Source organism: Xiphophorus hellerii, chromosome 2 (assembly GCF_003331165.1).
Source record: "Xiphophorus hellerii strain 12219 chromosome 2, Xiphophorus_hellerii-4.1, whole genome shotgun sequence".
NCBI classification, from domain to species: Eukaryota; Metazoa; Chordata; class Actinopteri; order Cyprinodontiformes; family Poeciliidae; genus Xiphophorus; species Xiphophorus hellerii.
Genome location: NC_045673.1, coordinates 3,202,144 through 3,221,431, shown reverse-complemented (window position 1 = coordinate 3,221,431; position 19,288 = coordinate 3,202,144). Strand labels below are relative to the sequence as shown.

Sequence of the window (19,288 nt, the reverse complement as noted above, 5' to 3'; positions counted from 1 at the left end):
AACAAAACTTAATTTATAGAGCAATTCTTGTGTTCTCTGGCGCCACCTGCTGGTAATAGGTCCCTAATAAGTCCTAATGAGCTGAAGGATGATGATGAACCTCAGATATTGTGGTTTTCACGGCACAATGCAGTTTTCCGTTCTGACACTTGCTTTGTCGTTCATTTTTCTGTGACAATTAATTAATTAATTAATTAATTATGTAACAAACATGGTTAGGAACATGAAAGTTAATGAGAAAAAAACTTCTCGGAGAACTGTTGATCAAACACAAATGTAAAAGATTGAAAGAAAGTGTGGCTGCTTAATGATACTATAAGGAAATTAAAATGAAGATCCGTTTATGTTTCTCGTCTGTCTCATCCATTTTGCTTCCTTCGCAGGAGATGTTCAGTCCGCAGTTCTGCAGCGGACCAGCTGAAGCCATGCTGTGGGTTTTCTTTCTTGCTGAGTTGGCAGCTGGACTTGTTCCGCTGAAATTTAAACCACATGGTCGAAGCAAAGAATGACGATGCTGCCTTCAGGAACCTGTGATGTTGACTATTATCTCACACCTTCTACTGCACTGCACCTTCATCTTTTTCAAAAAAAATTAACTTACAGCACTGGCAAACAGTATAACTGCTTTTTAGTGAAGAAGATATTCTTTCTATAGTTCTTTTTCCTACAGTTTCTGGTCAGTGATTCACTTTGTCGCCACGCCCCCTGGAAATATTAACTGTTTAATAGTCCAAACGTGTCATGTTGCGTTCAGCCGTATGAAAAACAAAATGCAGCCACTTATTGAATTGATTTCCGGATTTGGGTTCGTTGTGGTGCGCAGAATTGTTGAGGAAGAACATTTTTTAGGCTCCGTGCCATCAAAAGGTTCATCGTCATTTACATCTAATATTTCCCTAATGCACGTAAACGCTTCATGAGCGCAGTACCAGCTCAGACAGAACCAGAGGAAATTTCAGGTTCGGTTCTGCTGAAATCTTTGTGTTTGGAGAATGTGTGAGTCAGACTTTGTGTTTATGAGATGAGAATGTGGAGCAGAAAGAGATGCAGATGTTTTCTCTGGTAAGTCTGGATGTTTTACCGGATTATCGCTTATTTGACGCATTTCAAAGTTAAAGTATTTGTTTCATGCGTGCACTTTTTTCTATTTTGGGAAAAATCATAAGTTCCTGATTAATAGCTTCCTTGCTAGGTTTTTATTTTTATAATATGGGTCTTTTTCCGAACGCCCTCTTAACACATTTAAACAAAAACGATATTCTGGCGCAATTTATTGTATACAAACTTGAAAGTTATGTAACTTTATGATTTTTTATCCTGTACATCTCATGAACTGCGGAGAAAAGTCTGGCATTTCAGATTTTTCGTTTCTTTAGTAAAATTAGTCAAGTTTTTTTTGTATAACGCATTAGACGCTAAACCTCATATTAGTTCAAACAAAAAAAGGGGAAATTCTGAATTTATTTTGCAATTTGCAAAATACAGAAACAAATTTAAAACATGTCTAAATATAAAATAAAACTGAAATATGAGCCATTTACCGCTCCATAGAAAAGGCTGATTGTCTTAAATCTTGAGCCAAACAAGAGAGCTGTCAACTGAAACACTGGAAATCATCAAATTCATCAGGACAGAAAACCAGAACAAATATGTCCTGAAAACAAGATTTCAGGAGATGAAATTCAGGAGTGAGTAATGACTCTGCATTGGCAAAGGAAATGCTAGAACTTTTGTTTAAAATGAAGGAAAACAGAAGAAAAGCAGCACATTTCCACAGTTACTGATGTTTTTTGGACTCTTTCAGCATGTTTTGTTCTACTGTTTTTATTTGAATGTGCTCAGTATGTAAATAAAATACATTTTCATCCTATCCTAAATAATAAAACATGTTTTTTTTTTTTAACCTTTCTTAAATTTTCAGAGCAGTTTAGATTTTCTTTTCAGGAGAAATTACAGGCATGATAGAGAAAAGGAACAGTTGAGGAAAATAAGAGGTTGTGACATAAAATCTGTAATTTTTAACTGATTTTATACTGATTCAATATTGTTGTGCTGCTTTTGGTGTTTTTTTAAAAAGAATTTTCAAATACAATGATTCGTGAGGATGGAGAGACCTGTGATGTTTACAGACTGAGACGGCCGACTCCAAACTTCTGTCCTGCTGAAACAAATCCTCAGTGATGTAGAAAAAGCAGAGAGAGGAAAACAGGTGCACATTTTTATTAATTTTATGATTTATGCTAAGCTACGTTGTTTTTTTTTGTCTTTATGTTGTTGAAGGTTGTTCTGGTCACTAGCAAAGGTTAGTGTGTTTGTGTTTCAGGTCAGAGTTCGTCCAGCTGACTAAAGATGCAGCAGAGCTGAGAAGATGCTGAGGAAGGTGGTGATGATGAGGAGGGTCCTCCATGTGAAGGGAGATGTAATGTGCACACTCATCCTCCTGGTGGCGCTGTGTTTTCTGCTCTACGCTCGTCAGGTGAAGAGGAAGAGAAAACTGCGGGTGTTTTGAGAAGAAATAGTTCCTCCATGTTCGTTTTGACCAGGCGGTGTTTCCAGGTCGTCCTCTCCGCTGGCTGGAGCCGATCCGTCTGGAAGCTGCAGATCCATGGATCCACCAGCTCCAGTCGCTCCCTGCTGGGCTCCAGTTCACAAACTGGGAGGAAGGAGGCGCTGCAGGCAGGAACTGACACATTGATCCATCCATCCATCTGTTCATCCATCCGTCCATCTGTTCATCCATCCATCTGTTCATCCATCCATCCATCCGTTCATCCATCCGTCCGTCCACCCATCCGTCCGTTCATCCATCCATCCATCCATCCATCCATCCATCCATCCATCCGTTCATCCATCCGTTCATCCATCCATCCATCCGTCCATCCGTTCATCCGTCCATCCGTCCATCCGTTCGTCCGTCCGTCCGTCCGTCCGTCCGTCCGTCCGTCCGTCCGTCCGTCCGTCCGTCCGTCCGTCCGTCCGTCCGTCCGTCCGTCCGTCCGTCCGTCCGTCCACCCACCCACCCATCCATCCATCCATCCATCCATCCATCCATCCATCCATCCATCCATCCATCCATCCATCCATCCATCCATCCATCTGTCCATTTTGAAGTCATAATAAAAATAAACCTGAGTTTAATGTTTGGCTGCTCTACTAACCTCTGCAGCTCTCCACTCATAACTACAAACCAAAACAGCTTTTTCCTTCTGGGATAATTATCTTAAAAGCAGAGGCAGAAATTTTCTCATAACCAAACCTTGAATCAAAAAGATGAATCTTTCATCATTTGTTGTTCTGTTTTCCTTCCTTTTTGAAATCCAGTCTCCTCTACAGCCACAGCTGCCTTCCTGTAAACCCCGACTCAAGTCCGAACCTTCCCAGTCCAAATCCAGCTCTCAGATCAGATCCAGGTCACGAAAGAAGAAAGTTATTCCAACCGCGGCTGATGGAAAACGGCTGCCGACGCTGCCGCCGTTCGACTTCGAGAAGTATCTGAGAGAAAAGGACAAAAGGAACTTTAATCTGCTCATCGACCAGCCTGAGAAATGTCGCATCAGAGAAGAAGAGGAAGGAGGAGGAAGAGGAGGCGCTGTTTCGGCTCCCTACATGCTCATTGCTGTGAAATCTACAGCTGCAGATTTCGACAAGCGGCAGGTAGCAAAATTATATGATAATTAACCTTTCAGCAAGATATACAGTAGGAGCTTGTTTTAAGAAAATAATTCCTCACTATTGATTAAAAAGTACTAGTTTCGCTTTCAGATTATTTCACTTAAAACATGGGAAAAATGTCACAAGTGAAATAATTGAAACAAGTACTTTTTAATCAATAGTGAGGAATTATTTTCTTAATAATTACTTGTCAGGTTTGACACCTATTAAAGACAAGTTGAACAACACAGAAAAGACAAGAGAGTTAGATTCTTTTGTACTCGCGAGGAGAACGGACAGAGATGTGTTTACAGTTACAAATCTCCAACCGCCCTGAAACACATTTGTCCGCTCCTCTCTTTTTATTACTTTCAGAGTCCCTATCACAGAGAGCACTGCAACTCTAAAGGGGTGGGGACAAAGCATTTTAGTTGCAGTGCTAAATGACAATCACTAACTAAACACATGTTATCTTGCATTAAAACACAGAGTAAAAACAGAACAGGTCGTATATCTTCAAGGCGACGATTCGTCAGCTATCTAACAGCTCAAAGGAAGAAGAAGTCCTGGTGAGCAATGAACCCCGTGAGGACGGTTATCACTGCTTCTCTTCAGGGAGGCCCTCTTGTGAAGACGGAGATAAAGTAGATCAAAACATACAGAAACAGTCTTTATGTTTAGGGAAAAGAAAACAATCATGGAACATCAAATATGAAACACTATTGTTATAAATGAAACAACAAATATATGATAATATATACATTTCACCTAACATTCCCCCGTGTTTATCACATATTTGTTCCAATTCTCATATCCCTCCAAAGGCAGCCACTTCAAACGATTTTCAGCCAGGAGTTCATTTTTAGGAACGCAAACATGCGTACACTCAGGGATCATATTCAGCCCACAGGTTAGGGTCTGGATACAGGTTAAGAGAGTCGTCATCAGAGTATTCTTCGTCAGGCTCAGGATGTTTTGCTAACAAAGGATACATCTGTGCCTTCTGGTCTTCCATGGGAGAGATAGCTGTGGTAATGAGACGGTTAAACAAGGAACGCAGGCAAGGAATACAACAACATCCACACAAGGTTAAAATTGCAGCAAAGACTGCAATTGATACTAAGACAGAGGACACAAGGGTTCGGTACTCTCCCAAAAACATCCATCCATGCATCCCACATGGAAGTATTCACACCAGAGAGTTCTGTCATTTTGCCATTAAAGGTACGGAGACCCGCAATGGCCTTCGTCAGGCTCCCGTTAGCTGCTGTGTTTGGCAGAAATGTGCAGCACCTTCCTCCAAAGATAGCACACACCCCCCCTTTTTCAGCTAGCAGCCTGTCAAGAGCAATGCGGCTTTGGAAAGCCATCAGTGAGGTAGCGGCCAGCTGCTCGTGCACCGCCTCGAAACCAGCCTGTGTCCAGTTGCCCAGTTTTTGCACGTTGTAATGGATGTAATTGATTCTGTCTACGTTTTTGTTTATCGTACACCACCAACAAATCGAAGATTCAAAACCAGCTGAAATTTGGTCGACTAATTTATATTCATCAGGTACACCGCGAGGGACGCCGATGACGGCGATGTACGTGGGATCATCATAATTTTTCCATGTTAGTTCGCGTTTCTCTAAATGATGCCACTGCTGAGGCAAAATGCTAGATAAGGTGTGAATTAGATCATTTGCGGACATAGGATAGACAGACACAGGTAACAGTAAGGAAACTAATGCACAAAACCCTGTCACCTTTCGAGGTAATCTATCAAAAAGTCTGTCGTCTCCACACCACCACCAAACATCTGCACGAGAAACAGGGTTAAAGTCATTGTTTACATTGATTACATTAGAACACATGGTGTCTGAAAGATTTCCCAATCTTTCCCCAGACCCTGTTATATTTACACATGAGAAGTTACCCAGAGCTATCTTTTTAGAAACAAAAGGTTTCTTTCCATCTGCTGCTGTAAGGGGAAATATTGAATCATAAATCACACAGGTGCTATTAGGATTAGTCTTAGTCATTACTTCTAATAGACATTGTTTTGTAATGGTTGCTGGAGTCACACGAAGTAGAGGCCTTGGTTCCATACATACTACACAATACAACAGTCGTTCCCTGATGAAAACACACACAAAAAAAATAAAAAACAAAAACAACATATTTACTCGCAATTTCCTCAAAAGTGCATCAAACCTAAACTATCAAAATGTTATTTAAGAAATTTAACGGAAAAGTGAAACTTCTAAGATTTAAAACAGTAAAAGTGTTTATTTCTGGCAGTTTTAATGATTCTTTACAGCTACTAAAGACCCAAATTTTAGCTTCTCAGAAAATTAAAACATTAAAGACCAAAGAAAAAGGATTTTGAATAGAAATGTACTACAGCAAAATAATCTGGCTCTTCATTGAGAGCTGTATGCAAGCATATTACAGAAAGGTGGGTGGAAGGTCTTAATTCTGTCAATTAACCTTTAGCATGTTTTCTTGAACCAAAAGATCAGAACTTAAGGAGAAAAACAAATCAGTATCAACAAAAAAACCTCGTCGAGTATTTCTGTGATTAAATTTTAAACAACCCAACCCCTCTGACAACATAACAAATCTGAATATGGCCATTTCACGAATACACACATTATTAGGTCCTTTACAATACAATAAAATGTATCAAGTAAATAGTGATGGTCAGTGTTTCTCACACTACGTTACATATTGTGAGGTTGGTGTGCCTTCATTCCACGGCAGTACTTCACTTATCACTACATATGCCTCATAAATAACCCTTAAAAATTCTTGTAATGAGTTTGTAGCCCTTCATATCTGCGAAACATCAAGAAATGAGAAAAACAAAAACAATGTGCAACAAAACTACAGATAAATCCACAGATGGACTAAGTACATGATCACAACTCAAAAGGCAGAGGAAAGCACTTTAAACTTTAGTTTCAGCTTAGAAAAGAGCATACAAAAGTTTTGACTGTTCGTATACTTGATTGTTTCTGAGATAAGTTAGGAAACTGTCTAAAAACACAAAGAAAACCTAAAAAAAACCCATTTCTAGTAGTCATTTGTAAACATTCATAAAAACTCCTTCTCCCATCTTACAAAAAGCTTTAGCTGAGCTGAACCAGGTGTTTATGTACAGATGTGGGAACATCTGCGATAGCTGGTAGGTGCAGCCTAAAATACCTTAAACAATAATCATTACATCAGGATGAGACAGAATGGGGGAAAAAACAAAAAAAAACAAAAACTAAACAATTATATAACAGAAACACTTCAAGTTGAAGCCCGAGGTGGAAAACAGGACTTATTCAAGATCTACAAACACACGCCACACTATCTAGTTTAGAAGAGAAATATGCTACTGGTCTCATTTTATCACCAGTACAGAAGTCATAAAATGACCTCGACAATCTACCATTTGAACAAAAGGTTTTTTATAGTTTGGTAGAGACAGTGCGGTGCTTGACACAAGGGCCTGTTTTATTCTGCAAAGGGCCTCTTCTGCTTCATCCGTCCAACTCAGCGGAGAGGACATTTTAAGATCTTTTTCATACATTAATTTGCTTAAAGGAGCCACAAGTTCTGCATAATTGGGCACCCAAGTTCGACAATAGTTAGTTAGTCCTAAAAAGGACATCATCTGTTTTTTGTTTGTGGTTTTGGGGGCTTGGAGAATTGTTTTTTTTTTTTTTTTTTTTTTTCTATCCTCCAATATGGTTCGTCCCCCTGCACTCAAATCATGACCCAAATATTTTACTTGTTCTTTACATATTTGGAGTTTATTTTTATTGACCTTATGACCTTCTTCAGCTAAATGTTTTAAAAGCGCTAAGGTGTCTTGCTTACAGGTTTCCATGTTTGGAGAGGCTAATAAAACATCATCTACATATAACAAAATTTGGCTCCCTCCTGGGGGTTGAAATGTTGACATACTGGCACTCATCACTTGAGAGTAGATTGTAGGGCCTTCACAGTAGCCCTGGGGCAGTCTGGTATATGTGTACCTGTTCCCTTCAAAAGCAAACCAAAATTGACTCTCCTTATCAACAGGTACTGAGAAAAAGGCATTGCTGATGTCTACAACAGTGAATACCTTTGCATCTGATCTAAGGGAATTCAACAATGTGTGTGGGTCAGGTACACACGGTGCCCTCTGGATTACAGCATTGTTTACTGCTTGTAAATCCTGAACCATCCGCCATCCGACAGAAGGGGGCTGTTTTTTGACAGGAAAAATAGGAGTGTTGCACGGAGAATCTTCACACCGTACTACAACTCCTGCCTCAATAAGGTCTTTAATTACTGGCTTTATACCCTCCTGCGAATTATTATTATTATTATTTTTTTTTTTTTTAAGGTTACTGTTTCACCTTTGGCCTATATTCAGTTTTAGGTCGGACTTGCACTGGCAAGGCTCCTTTCACGAGGCCCACATCCGCGGGTCCTTTGGACCATAATTTATCAGGAATGTCCTTTAAGAGAACTTCCTCTTCTTCTGTAAGCAACAGATGTCAGTGTTGTCTAGAGTGCAAACGCTGCCCCTTTTGAACCCATGCTGTCCAAAAAAGTGCTTTTCTAGTTAACCCAGTAGACGCACTAGTTGCCACATTTGCGGAGGTTGCCACCCAATCAGTAGCAGCTTCTCCTTCCTCAACGACCCTGCCCAATTAATCCCACTGCTCACTTTTATGTTTAAACAGGGACACATGTGGAGGTGTCCATGTTCTGTTCAAAAACTTTAAATCCTCTGGGAGGCTCACTGCTGCCACCGAGGTGTGTTTTGTGTCAGTGTACAGATAGGTCACTGTTATCTTGGCCGGGGTGACCTTGTTGAGCCTGGCTTCATAGTTCTTATCAGGCCCCGGAGTTGTTTTAATCCAAAGACTGATGTGAAGACTCTCAGGAGATCTGTGATCCTGCGGGGCAGAGATGGCTTTACGCCCCTCCGCCAGAAGAGTCTGTGCAATGTTGTGTGGAGGCCTGTTAGGCACATCCAATGAATAGTGATAATATGGTTCCCCATATCCCTGGACGACAAAGAAATCTTCCTTTTTTATTTCTGATCCCTGCCTATAAAAAAACTTGTTCCTCATTCTGGAGGAAAACCCCTGGAACCTTTTTCTTCTCTTTTACTACCTTCTCGGCATGAATAGCATGATTAATGTATTCATCTAAGGTTCCAGTCCCCAATCCTATGTAATGTTTAGTTACCCATGATCTTATTGCGTCTTTTGACCCTGCATGTAATGCATTTTTTAACTGTTGTTTATATGGACCATTTTCGTCATCATTTTCCACCAGTCCACTGTGCATCTTAAATGTGTTCATCATTCTTGTCCTAAAATCATCAAAAGTTTCTTCCTCCTTCTGTTTGATCCTGCTTATCTCAGTGTAGTTTGCTCTGCGTTTGTATTTTTGAATTGTTCTTGCTGCCCCCTCTGCCCCTGTATTAGGATTTGAAACTTGTATCATTGGATACAGTTCAGATGTATTTGGCGGACTATCTTTCCCTACTGAAGGACAAAATGGGGGAGGGAGAGAAGGCGCGATGGAAGCAGTGGCCCCCTGCACCAAGCTCTCCCCTAATGTTCTAGACCATGCAAACTTTTCTCCTTTTGATCTAGTGATAGGCCTGTCACTATCGCTGTCCTCATATTCAGGGGGCGATGGCAGAGCTGGGTATAAACTTCTACTCTGCCCTCCCGGTTTTACCCCCTCTGTGTTTTGTTTTTTTTTGTAGAATCACCATCTAGTTCTCCACCCCCTCCCGCTGCTTGTTGCTGCGTTATCTGCCTCCTTGACCCAGTTTCATTATCCTCGTTGTTGTAGTACATCACATTCCTGTCTTTATTCTGTTCTGCACTCCTTTTTTTAGATTTATTCTGCCCATTTTCTCTTTTTAGCGCTAATTCTAACCAAAAATTCACATCGTCATACCCCTGTTAATGCATTTTCTTTGGATTTGACTTTGGTTTTTTTTTTTTTATTTGATATTATCCTGCAGTAAAGTTTTTGTGAGTTAAGACGGCCGTCAAAGTTATAGTTTGTTATCCAATTATCCAAATGTTTTATTTTACCAGGATCCTGGGTTTCGACATATTTCCAGTCATTTGATGTTAAACTGTCTGTCGGCTTATTTTTACTTATCCCTTTCCTCATTTTTATGAAAATTTGGCCCAGTTTGTCGACGCCTAGGGAGTCCTAAAAACTGGGGTTCTGTTCAGTAGGCCAGCAATTGAAATAACCTGTTGAGGTAACCCACGCTTCAACTCTTTCGAGTGGGGGTTCTTACCTCTGCATCCTCAAGAGGTTTGCTGGTTACAGTCCTACTGTTTTATATGAGGTAAAATACCAAGTGGTATTTCTACCTCCAATCACTCGCACAGACACACACACTCTTTTTTTTTTTCTATTTTTTATTTTGTCGCGGAATTTAAGCGCCTGTTCTCGCAGGACTCCGCCGTCCTTTTTTGCAACGGGTATTCGTCGGGCCCCGTCTCCCTGAACAGGAAGGCACCAGGCTCCGTCCACCTAATCACGGAATTTTGCGCGAGGACTCCGCCGTCCTCCACGGATTTCGTGCTCTATTTGTTACCTGTTAGAGTCTAGAATTGACAGGGTTTTCTGTGCGCGCAATGACCCTCAGTCACTCGCCACTTTTAAACAAGAATCACTCACCCCCGTTGTCCTTTCCTGGAGCACCGTCAACCGTGAGATCCCAGCAGGCAGGTCGAGCTCCAGCCCTTGAACAGGATCTGATAAGTTTCCACTAGGAAACTTGCCGTGCGCACGGACTGCACTGGGGTCGACCAGACCTGCCGGAATCCTTCCGGTATATTGGCGACCGGCAATCGAAGGACCAAGTAAATGTCAGGTTTGACACCTATTAAAGACAAGTTGAACAACACAGAAAAGACAAGAGAGTTAGATTCTTTTGTACTCGCGAGGAGAACGGACAGAGATGTGTTTACAGTTACAAATCTCCAACCGCCCTGAAACACATTTGTCCGCTCCTCTCTTTTTATTACTTTCAGAGTCCCTATCACAGAGAGCACTGCAACTCTAAAGGGGTGGGGACAAAGCATTTTAGTTGCAGTGCTAAATGACAATCACTAACTAAACACATGTTATCTTGCATTAAAACACAGAGTAAAAACAGAACAGGTCGTATATCTTCAAGGCGACGATTCGTCAGCTATCTAACAGCTCAAAGGAAGAAGAAGTCCTGGTGAGCAATGAACCCCGTGAGGACGGTTATCACTGCTTCTCTTCAGGGAGGCCCTCTTGTGAAGACGGAGATAAAGTAGATCAAAACATACAGAAACAGTCTTTATGTTTAGGGAAAAGAAAACAATCATGGAACATCAAATATGAAACACTATTGTTATAAATGAAACAACAAATATATGATAATATATACATTTCACCTAACATTACTCCTCACTCCTTCAATAGTGAGGAGGAGTGAGTAATTTTTCAGCTCCTATATCTTGCTGAAAAGTAACTTTAAATTTAGTACACTTGACATAATACAAAACTTTAGATATTTGCACAAGAAACTAGACCAAATGTACTTTGTCAGATTTTGTGTTTTTGCAGTGTGCAGTATGTAACTTTATTTAAAATATGTTTTTGGTAAAACTGTCACTATGTCATAAGACGGATAATCTGTGAAAAGATCCCGCAGAGCTACTATTGCTGTCTGAATAAATGCAGCGCTCCAGGTCAAAAACAACCAATCAGAACCAGGAGGAGGGCCTTATTGTTGTCAATCAACACGCTGCCAAATGTGCTAATGGTGGAAAAACAACGTAACATTCCAGAAAAGGTTTTTATCCACCGTCACCAGCAGCCATGCTAACTAGCCTTAGCATTCATGGCAGGCTTCACTGTGGTGAACCAGCTTAGCGTAGCGGCGGGGTTGGGCAGCGCTAATATAAGTCAAGTCAACTCAAGTTTATTTGTAAAGCACATTTCAGCAACTGTGCAGTTCAAGGTGCATCATAAAAACTTCATACAGTCAATAATTATGAAATAAGTACTAAACATTACTTTTAGTCAAATAGCGTCATCAAAATCAAATATACATCAAATATCGTGATCAATGTTTCACATACAGGAGGGTTTTTAGTCGTGAGCTCAATGTTTCAGCTGTTTTGCAGTTTTCTGGAAGTTGACACAACAACAGCAGATCTTTGATGTATTGTGGTGCTAAACCCTTCAGTGATTTATGAACTAACAATATTTTAAAGTCTATTCTCTGAGCTACAGGGAGCCAAGCATGATTGCCAATGCTAAGGCCCGCCTCCTTGCTCTGATTGGTTGTTTCTAGCACTGGGAGAAGGCAGAGGAGCTTAGTTTTTTCTCTCAGATTATCGTGCTCATCTGCAGGGCCGGCCCAAGCCTCCATGGGGCTTAGATTATTCGCACACCTGCTATAAACTTATTGCATCTCTGATAGTGCTGTTTACATTATATCCTATGCATGTATAATATAGGATACATTTATCAGCCAGTCGATTTCCTTATTTTTTGGGGATCGGTAATCGGCTGATACTTATACTTGAAGCCCATCTTATCCACTGATCTTATTTTCGTCAGCAAAGGTTTTTAAAAATCAGTCTCTGTCCTCTTCTGCTCTGCAGTGAGAGGTCTGACTGACAGACCGGCCCACCAGGTCAGGTCTGAACATTTACAGTTAACAATATTCATTCCAGTGTTGCCAACTCAGCGACTTTATTGCTATATTTAGCGACATTTCAGACAAAAAGATTGATATAGGCCAAAATCAAAATCGGTAGATCAGGATTTTAAAAAATTGGTAACTGGGGATCGGCCAGAAAACTGCAATCGGTGCAGCTCTACACACATATTCATGACATTCTATGATTAAATTAATTTCTCTTAAGCATAACTCCAATAGCTAAAAATTTTATTTGTAACAGGTGAGTTTTTCTTCCCTGAGAATGTAGAACGAAATAATTTTCACATAACTTAGAAGTTCATGTAAAAATATTGTTTGTTTTAGCCACATAAATGATCAGCAGCAAACAACATATAGAACAGCTCATTGGTACATTAATGCAGCAGCCATGTAGCCTGATGGAAAACATTTTGCTAAACAATATCAAACATTGAGAAGTTTTAATTATTGTTATCAAACGCCGTTTTGAAGCCAAAACAACCTAAGAAATATACAGAGCCAAGCAGGAGAATCAACTAATTTCAAGTTAAAACTCAGCTTCACACTAAGACGCAGCATAAATGTTGAACTGAACCGTTCAAGGTCGCTATCAAGCTAATTTTCTATTAGCAGCTTCACAGATCTTTTTTTTATAATTATTACCAAGACATATTAAAACATGCCTTTATCTTGGCTTTTTTTCTATTCTTCCTCTTTCCTCCCTCCCCGAAGGATAAGTCCGTTTTTGAGACATTGTTTTGCTAACAACGTTTGGACGCTCACTGCTCAATGCCCTGCAGCTTAAATTGCCGGTTAAATTGCGGTACCTACGCACGCTTCACCCTAAAAAAAAGAGCAATTTTTTTTTTCTTTTTGTCCATAAATTATTTCTACACACATCATCAAATATATATTATTGTAAAAACAAATCACTTCATGATGAAATTATGTATTATTATAATGACATAGAAATCGCTACTAAAAAAAGAAACAAAAAAAAAAATTCTGCTCCACTGAGGGACCACTAGCTTTATGCTAGCCCTAAGCGGCTGCTTAGTTTGCTTATGCCTTGGGCTGGCACTGCTCATCTGTCACGATATAACTTTAACACAAACATGTAAGAAAAATATATTTTATGACAGTTACCGCTTTAAACCTATTAGTCACATTTCTTTTGCAGCTATTTATTTTTCTCCTCACGGTTTTGCTCCAGGTTGTGCGTCGGACCTGGGGGAGGGAGGGGGCGCTCCACCCTGGCCGGTCCATTCGCACCGTGTTCCTGCTGGGGATTCCCAGGAATCGCTCCTCCCTGCCTCTGTGGGATCGGCTGCTGGCCTACGAGAGCCAAGCCTTCCAGGACGTCCTGCTCTGGGATTTCGAGGACACCTTCTTTAACCTGACGCTGAAGGAAACACATTTTCTGGAATGGGTCAACAGCAGCTGTCCTCATGTGAAGTTAGTGTGAATGAAAAAGTCTTAAATGATTATTATTTTAGCCTCATCTGAAGCTGTAATTAGCTGCAATTCCATTGACTATATAACTACGCAATCTGACATTTTGAAAATAAATTTGCTCAATGGAAACAAACCAATTAAAAAAAAACTCCAACTCCATCATCCTCCAACTACTTGTTGTCATCTTTTCTTTGTGGTTTAGACCAGTGGCAACAGGATGTGCCATTCTTTTTTAATGATTTATCACTTGAACAAACTTATTCAAGTGTTATTTTAATTGCATTTCTTCTTTAATGGAAACATATCAATAATGTTTTGCACAAATTTGTGATGGGAATGCAGGCAGTAATATCCTTCTGCTCTCCTTCAGGTTCATCTTCAAAGGTGATGCTGACGTCTACGTAAACGTGGAAAACATCCTGGAGATGCTCCAAGGCCGAGAGCCGGAGAAGGATTTGTTCGTGGGAGATATTATCGTGAACGCCAAACCAATCCGCCGTCGCACTTCCAAGTACTACGTTCCGGAGTTTGTGTACGGAGGCGGTCTGTACCCCAGTTATGCTGGAGGAGGAGGGTTTGTGATGTCAGGACACACGGCTCGAAGGCTGAGCTCCGCCTGTCAACAGGTAAGCTAAAGATTAAAACTCCGGCCTAGGCCACTTACTGAGGTAAACAGGTTTTAGAAACAGGCTGTCTTATTATGCTTCATTGAACAGGTGGGCGATACAAATGTTCATTACATTTCTTTTTCTTTTTTTTTTTTGCACAAAATCATTCTTAGATAATGAGATTTTCGTCTGCTAAGTTCTGCCTATTTTGAACTGTTTTAGGGCCTCTGTCACTTTAAATCCAGATCACCTGGATCTGGATCCAAATCTAGATCCAGGTCACAACCCCTACCTTCTCTCCCCCAAGTCAATGTTTACACTCGGATGTGAAAATTGCTTCAAACAAATGCACAATTATACTGTACATCTTTGAAAAGCATTAGTGGAGCCTCCTGCACAGCCAAAAAGAATGCAGCAAGTGGTTTCTGGATGGTAAGCCAGCAACAAAACACTTGTCTTTTCCAGCAGCCATTGTACAGCACATACAGCAGTAAAATCAGCTGAGCAAAAGTGCTCCAGCTGTACTTGGGTTGCTAGGTAACAGGGTAGTACTTTGCTGGGGTTACTAGGCAACCCAATTATGTTTAAATCAACTTGTGTGCATTGGTTCTTTTTGTGGCTGAAACAATTAATTTTGGTGAATCAATTATTGAAATAATTGTTAACTAATTTATTAATCGATTAATCATTAATTGGAGTTGCTGAAAGCAATACTCTGAGCAGTAATTAAGCCAAAACTGTATAAAAAATATATAGATAAGATATAGATATCTTATCTATATAAGATAAGATAAAAAATATCTTCTTTGCCTATAAATAAGTTCTACTCAGAAGTCCTGAATTGACAGTGTTGTAACTTCACCCAGTTCAAATTCTATTAAGAAAATTTCCTATTAAGCCCATTTTATTATCCAGTTATTAAATGTTTAAATCATTAACAAATTAATTTAATTGGTTAATTTAACTGGTTAATGATAAGTTGAGCAGAAGGGCTGAGCTTTTTACATGTTGATGTTAGAAGTATTTTTTAGCTACAGATTCATCCTTTGTTGCAAATGGTTAAGTGTTCGCTAAATAAATGCTATTATTCCATTTTAGGCAAAAAAACAAAAAACAATTGTTATTTAAAAATGGAATTCAATTAATCGGATTAAAAAGCAAATTTTTCTGATTTTTTTAACCACTATATTTTTTTTATATAATATTAGAATTATACTAAAAATGCAAACAAATAACTTATTACTATAATAGTCACTAGTTGCAGCTCTAGTTCTTTTAATTTGTTTCTGTTACTATCTTGAACAGCTTTTGTTATGCTGCAAGAAATTACTGGCCCATGCTTGTTAAAGTAGACTTCTCCATCGTTTACCACAAATTTTCTATTTTGTTTATGAGTTTGTGACTGATTTGTAAAACTTCTCCTAGGTGGAGCTGTTCCCAATTGATGACGTCTTTCTAGGAATGTGCCTCCAGCTGATCGGCGTCAAACCTTTACGCCATCAGGGGTTTCGAACCTTCGGGATTCCCCGACCGTCTGCGGCGCCACACCTCCAGACGTTTGACCCCTGCTTTTACCGGGAGCTAATGGTTGTTCACAGCCTAGGCGTCCCGCAGATCTGGCTCATGTGGAACCTGCTTCATGACCCCAAACTGAGCTGCCACTACAGAACCGGCCAGACGTCCGGACCCTTTAAATGGAGAGGGAGGGTTGGAGAGATGGCAGCAGATGAGGCGGATTACGGCGAGAAGCCAGTGTTTCTCACACATTAGTTCCTGCCAGGCGGGCAGAGCTGGAGCTGCTGGTATCGTGCAGCATTGGAGGACAGTAGGAAACAATTTTATTCAGCCAAGCTGATGGTTTACCTGCCAGGAAATGAAAAGGCAAAGGGGGAAATCTCTCCCAGCTGACTCTGCAGTGAAACTCAAGGAATGCATTGTAACTGTGACCTTAGGGACCGATCTGCCCCCAACTTATTTATCCACTACCAGAGGGAAAGTCTTTGATATGCAGATAAGTTTATGAAAAGTGAAGAGTTTCTTTTGCACAACTGAATTTGTAAAGCTGCTGTCACACTAGCAGCGTTTCTATTACAAATGGGCGCAAAACTTTCCTAATTCTGATATTATCGAAAAAAACATAACTTCACAGTTAGTGTGTTCCATTAAATAAGAAACGCAATAAAAAATCACACATGAATAAGTTTGTTCACGCAATAAGTTGTTAAAAAACAGGTCATAGCATCTTCCTCAAACTACTTCTTGTCATCTTCTTCTTTGGGGTTTTCGCCAGTAGTAAAAAAAACTTTAGTTTTTCACAAAATCAAAGCTGTGTTGACATTAGTTTACTTTGAAAAACTGAAATGGAATTTTTTTTTTTGCATCACACAAGTCACATGATCAACAACCAGGCGTTACGATTGGTAGGAAAGACAAAGAGGACAACGGGAGGTAGTTAGAGGACGATGATGCGAAATTGTGTTTTTCTTTTTTATTTTAGTGGAATACTGAAGTTTTACGCACATTTGTAATAGAAACACAGCTACTGTCTTATATTTGTTTATCTAAAAATGCATTTTACATGTAAAATATGAGCACATTTTGTGAAGCGTTGAGTCCTGTGAAGCTCATGTATTGTACTCATGACGTGTCCTTGCTACTACAGTGAAGAAGCAGCTGCACTGATAAAGTACGAGTAGCGAATATGCAAGGTATGTATTGCATCTCTGAATTTCAAACTGAATGTTGCAAAATATTTCATGCTAAAGTGTCCCACTCACAGAAAGGCATCCTGGACAGTTATCAAATAACAGATATGACAGTGTATTAGGACCATTGTACATTTAAAACCAAAAAAAAAAAAGATGTTCACCAGAAATATCTGAGAATTTTATTTTTAGAAAAAACAAATTTCTGAGTTTTTTCTCTAGCATTTTAAAGATTAATCTCATATTTTCTGAGTTTTTTCAAGCAAATTTTCAACTTTTCAAACAAATTTCATTGTTTTCTTTAGAAAAGTTTTGAGATTCAGCTCCAATTTTCTGAGAGTTTTGGCGGATAGTTATTCCCATTTTTCTTCTGATGGAAACTTCTGACCAGAACTGCAGTTGTTCTAAAAAACACACAGAAAAACTTTCCATTTCACATCCAAGTTTTATTTTTCTGTTTTCATATTCTGGTTGTGCAACACAGAAAATAAACTCTGTTGTCAACAAACAGCAAGTAGCTTTGTTGAAAATTTCAACAACCTTCAAAGGACTTCTGCTGCAGCAAAACCTTCAGTCTCATGCGTCTCTTTGCACTACATGGTTTTATTGCCGTTTATTCATGGGACATGCTGGATGAATCTGCTTATTATTTCATATACAAAGTTATTCAAAATATGCATATCAAAAAAGCCACATTCCAGGGAATTTCACATCAGTCTCCTTCCAAAAATGGGATTTAAAACATAAAAGTCATCCAGAAAAATGTGAGAGCAACATCAGAGTCGAACTGATTAAAAACTTTAACATCAGATTGCTCAACTGAAGCCTTGGATTACAAATAACAACAAACGGTTAAATTTATTAAAAAACAAAACAACAAAAAAAACAGAATCACACACAGCTTAGGGTCTTCATTTGTGTTTTCTTTATTTTAAAAATCACATATCCACCTGAGTTTGGGTGAGATTAAACTACCCATCAATCTAATTTAATGCTGTAGGAGTAATTTTTGCATTTCGTGGATGAATCTGGTTGAGCTACAAAGTGTCATAATCTGTTTGGACTTTTTATTGTATAGAACGTAGAACCTTTTATTGTGTTTAGAGAGACCATTATTGAGGGGATTGGATGAAAGAACAACAATAAAACATTTTTAATGATACATTGTAATATAAAACAGGAAATATACGACCATAAATGGTTCCAGGCAGACATGTTGGCTGGAATCGGAGGAAGCTGTTCAAAACAATGAAAAAAACAATTTGTCAAATGAATAAGAAGGTCTTTTACTTTTTATGTGTCACCTATAAGTATAAATAATCTAATCCTTTTATGCGTAATAATTTGCAGTACTGATTTGAACAAAATGAACATCAGATTGAATATGAGAGTTCTTAACTGAGTTTCTTCAACATGCCAAATGACATGAAGAAAAATGAAAAACTATGTAACATTTTGACAGCAACATTGCCATAATGCAGTTAAACCCTCATATTAAACACTGAATAACTATGGGTAGAGAAATGAGACGTTTGGCGTCTTATTGTATTATTCAGCCACAGCAGAGTTTGATTGAATGAATTATTCTTGTGGTACACATGTTTGAAGAAATAAAAGCTCAGTGTTTGTGCCACCACAGAAAGTATTTTTTAAAATTTTGTCTTAAGAGGCAGTCATTAGATAGAAAACACAAAATAAAGTACATTTTTGTCCCCCCAAAAAATCCATAACATTTCTGAATATCTAAACTCTGAAAATTTTCAAAAAGTTTAATATTTTTGACTTTTGAAACTCAGAAATTTCCAAGATTTTTATTTTTTTTAATTCTCAGCTTTTATACATGATTTTTTTTCCAAAAAATTGTTTTTTTCCACACATACTTTTGACTTCTGGAGCTCAGAAATATCCTCGCTTTTTTATGGAAAATTTCTGGAATTAATCTAAAACAATTTTGAGTTTACGGTGTAAATTTACCCTTCTTTTTACCCCGCCTACATTAGCCCAAACAAGCCGTCATATTTATTTTCTGTTGCCCCAAATCAACATAAAATAAATAGGATGAAAGTTAAACTCTCACATTGAGCACCAGCAGTCTTAAGCGCAGGTTTCGTTTATTCAAGTTCAGTCAAAAAGCTTTGATCTCTGGACTGAACACCTGCTAGCTGATGAACAGGTTCTACCTT

General features: G+C 39.1%; 1 protein-coding gene across 1 annotated transcript; it reads left to right on the top strand.

Annotated features, from left to right (window-relative positions):
- Positions 1–450: 450 nt before the first annotated feature.
- b3gnt9 (UDP-GlcNAc:betaGal beta-1,3-N-acetylglucosaminyltransferase 9) lies at positions 451–17,575 on the top strand. The gene is made up of 8 exons (XM_032580545.1): positions 451–1,062; positions 2,078–2,209; positions 2,324–2,476; positions 2,557–2,676; positions 3,322–3,654; positions 13,551–13,792; positions 14,163–14,418; positions 15,826–17,575. Exons 3-8 carry the CDS (start codon positions 2,369–2,371, stop codon positions 16,168–16,170), a joined length of 1,404 nt encoding a protein of 467 aa, XP_032436436.1. The 5' UTR covers positions 451–1,062; positions 2,078–2,209; positions 2,324–2,368; the 3' UTR covers positions 16,171–17,575.
- Positions 17,576–19,288: the final 1,713 nt, after the last annotated feature.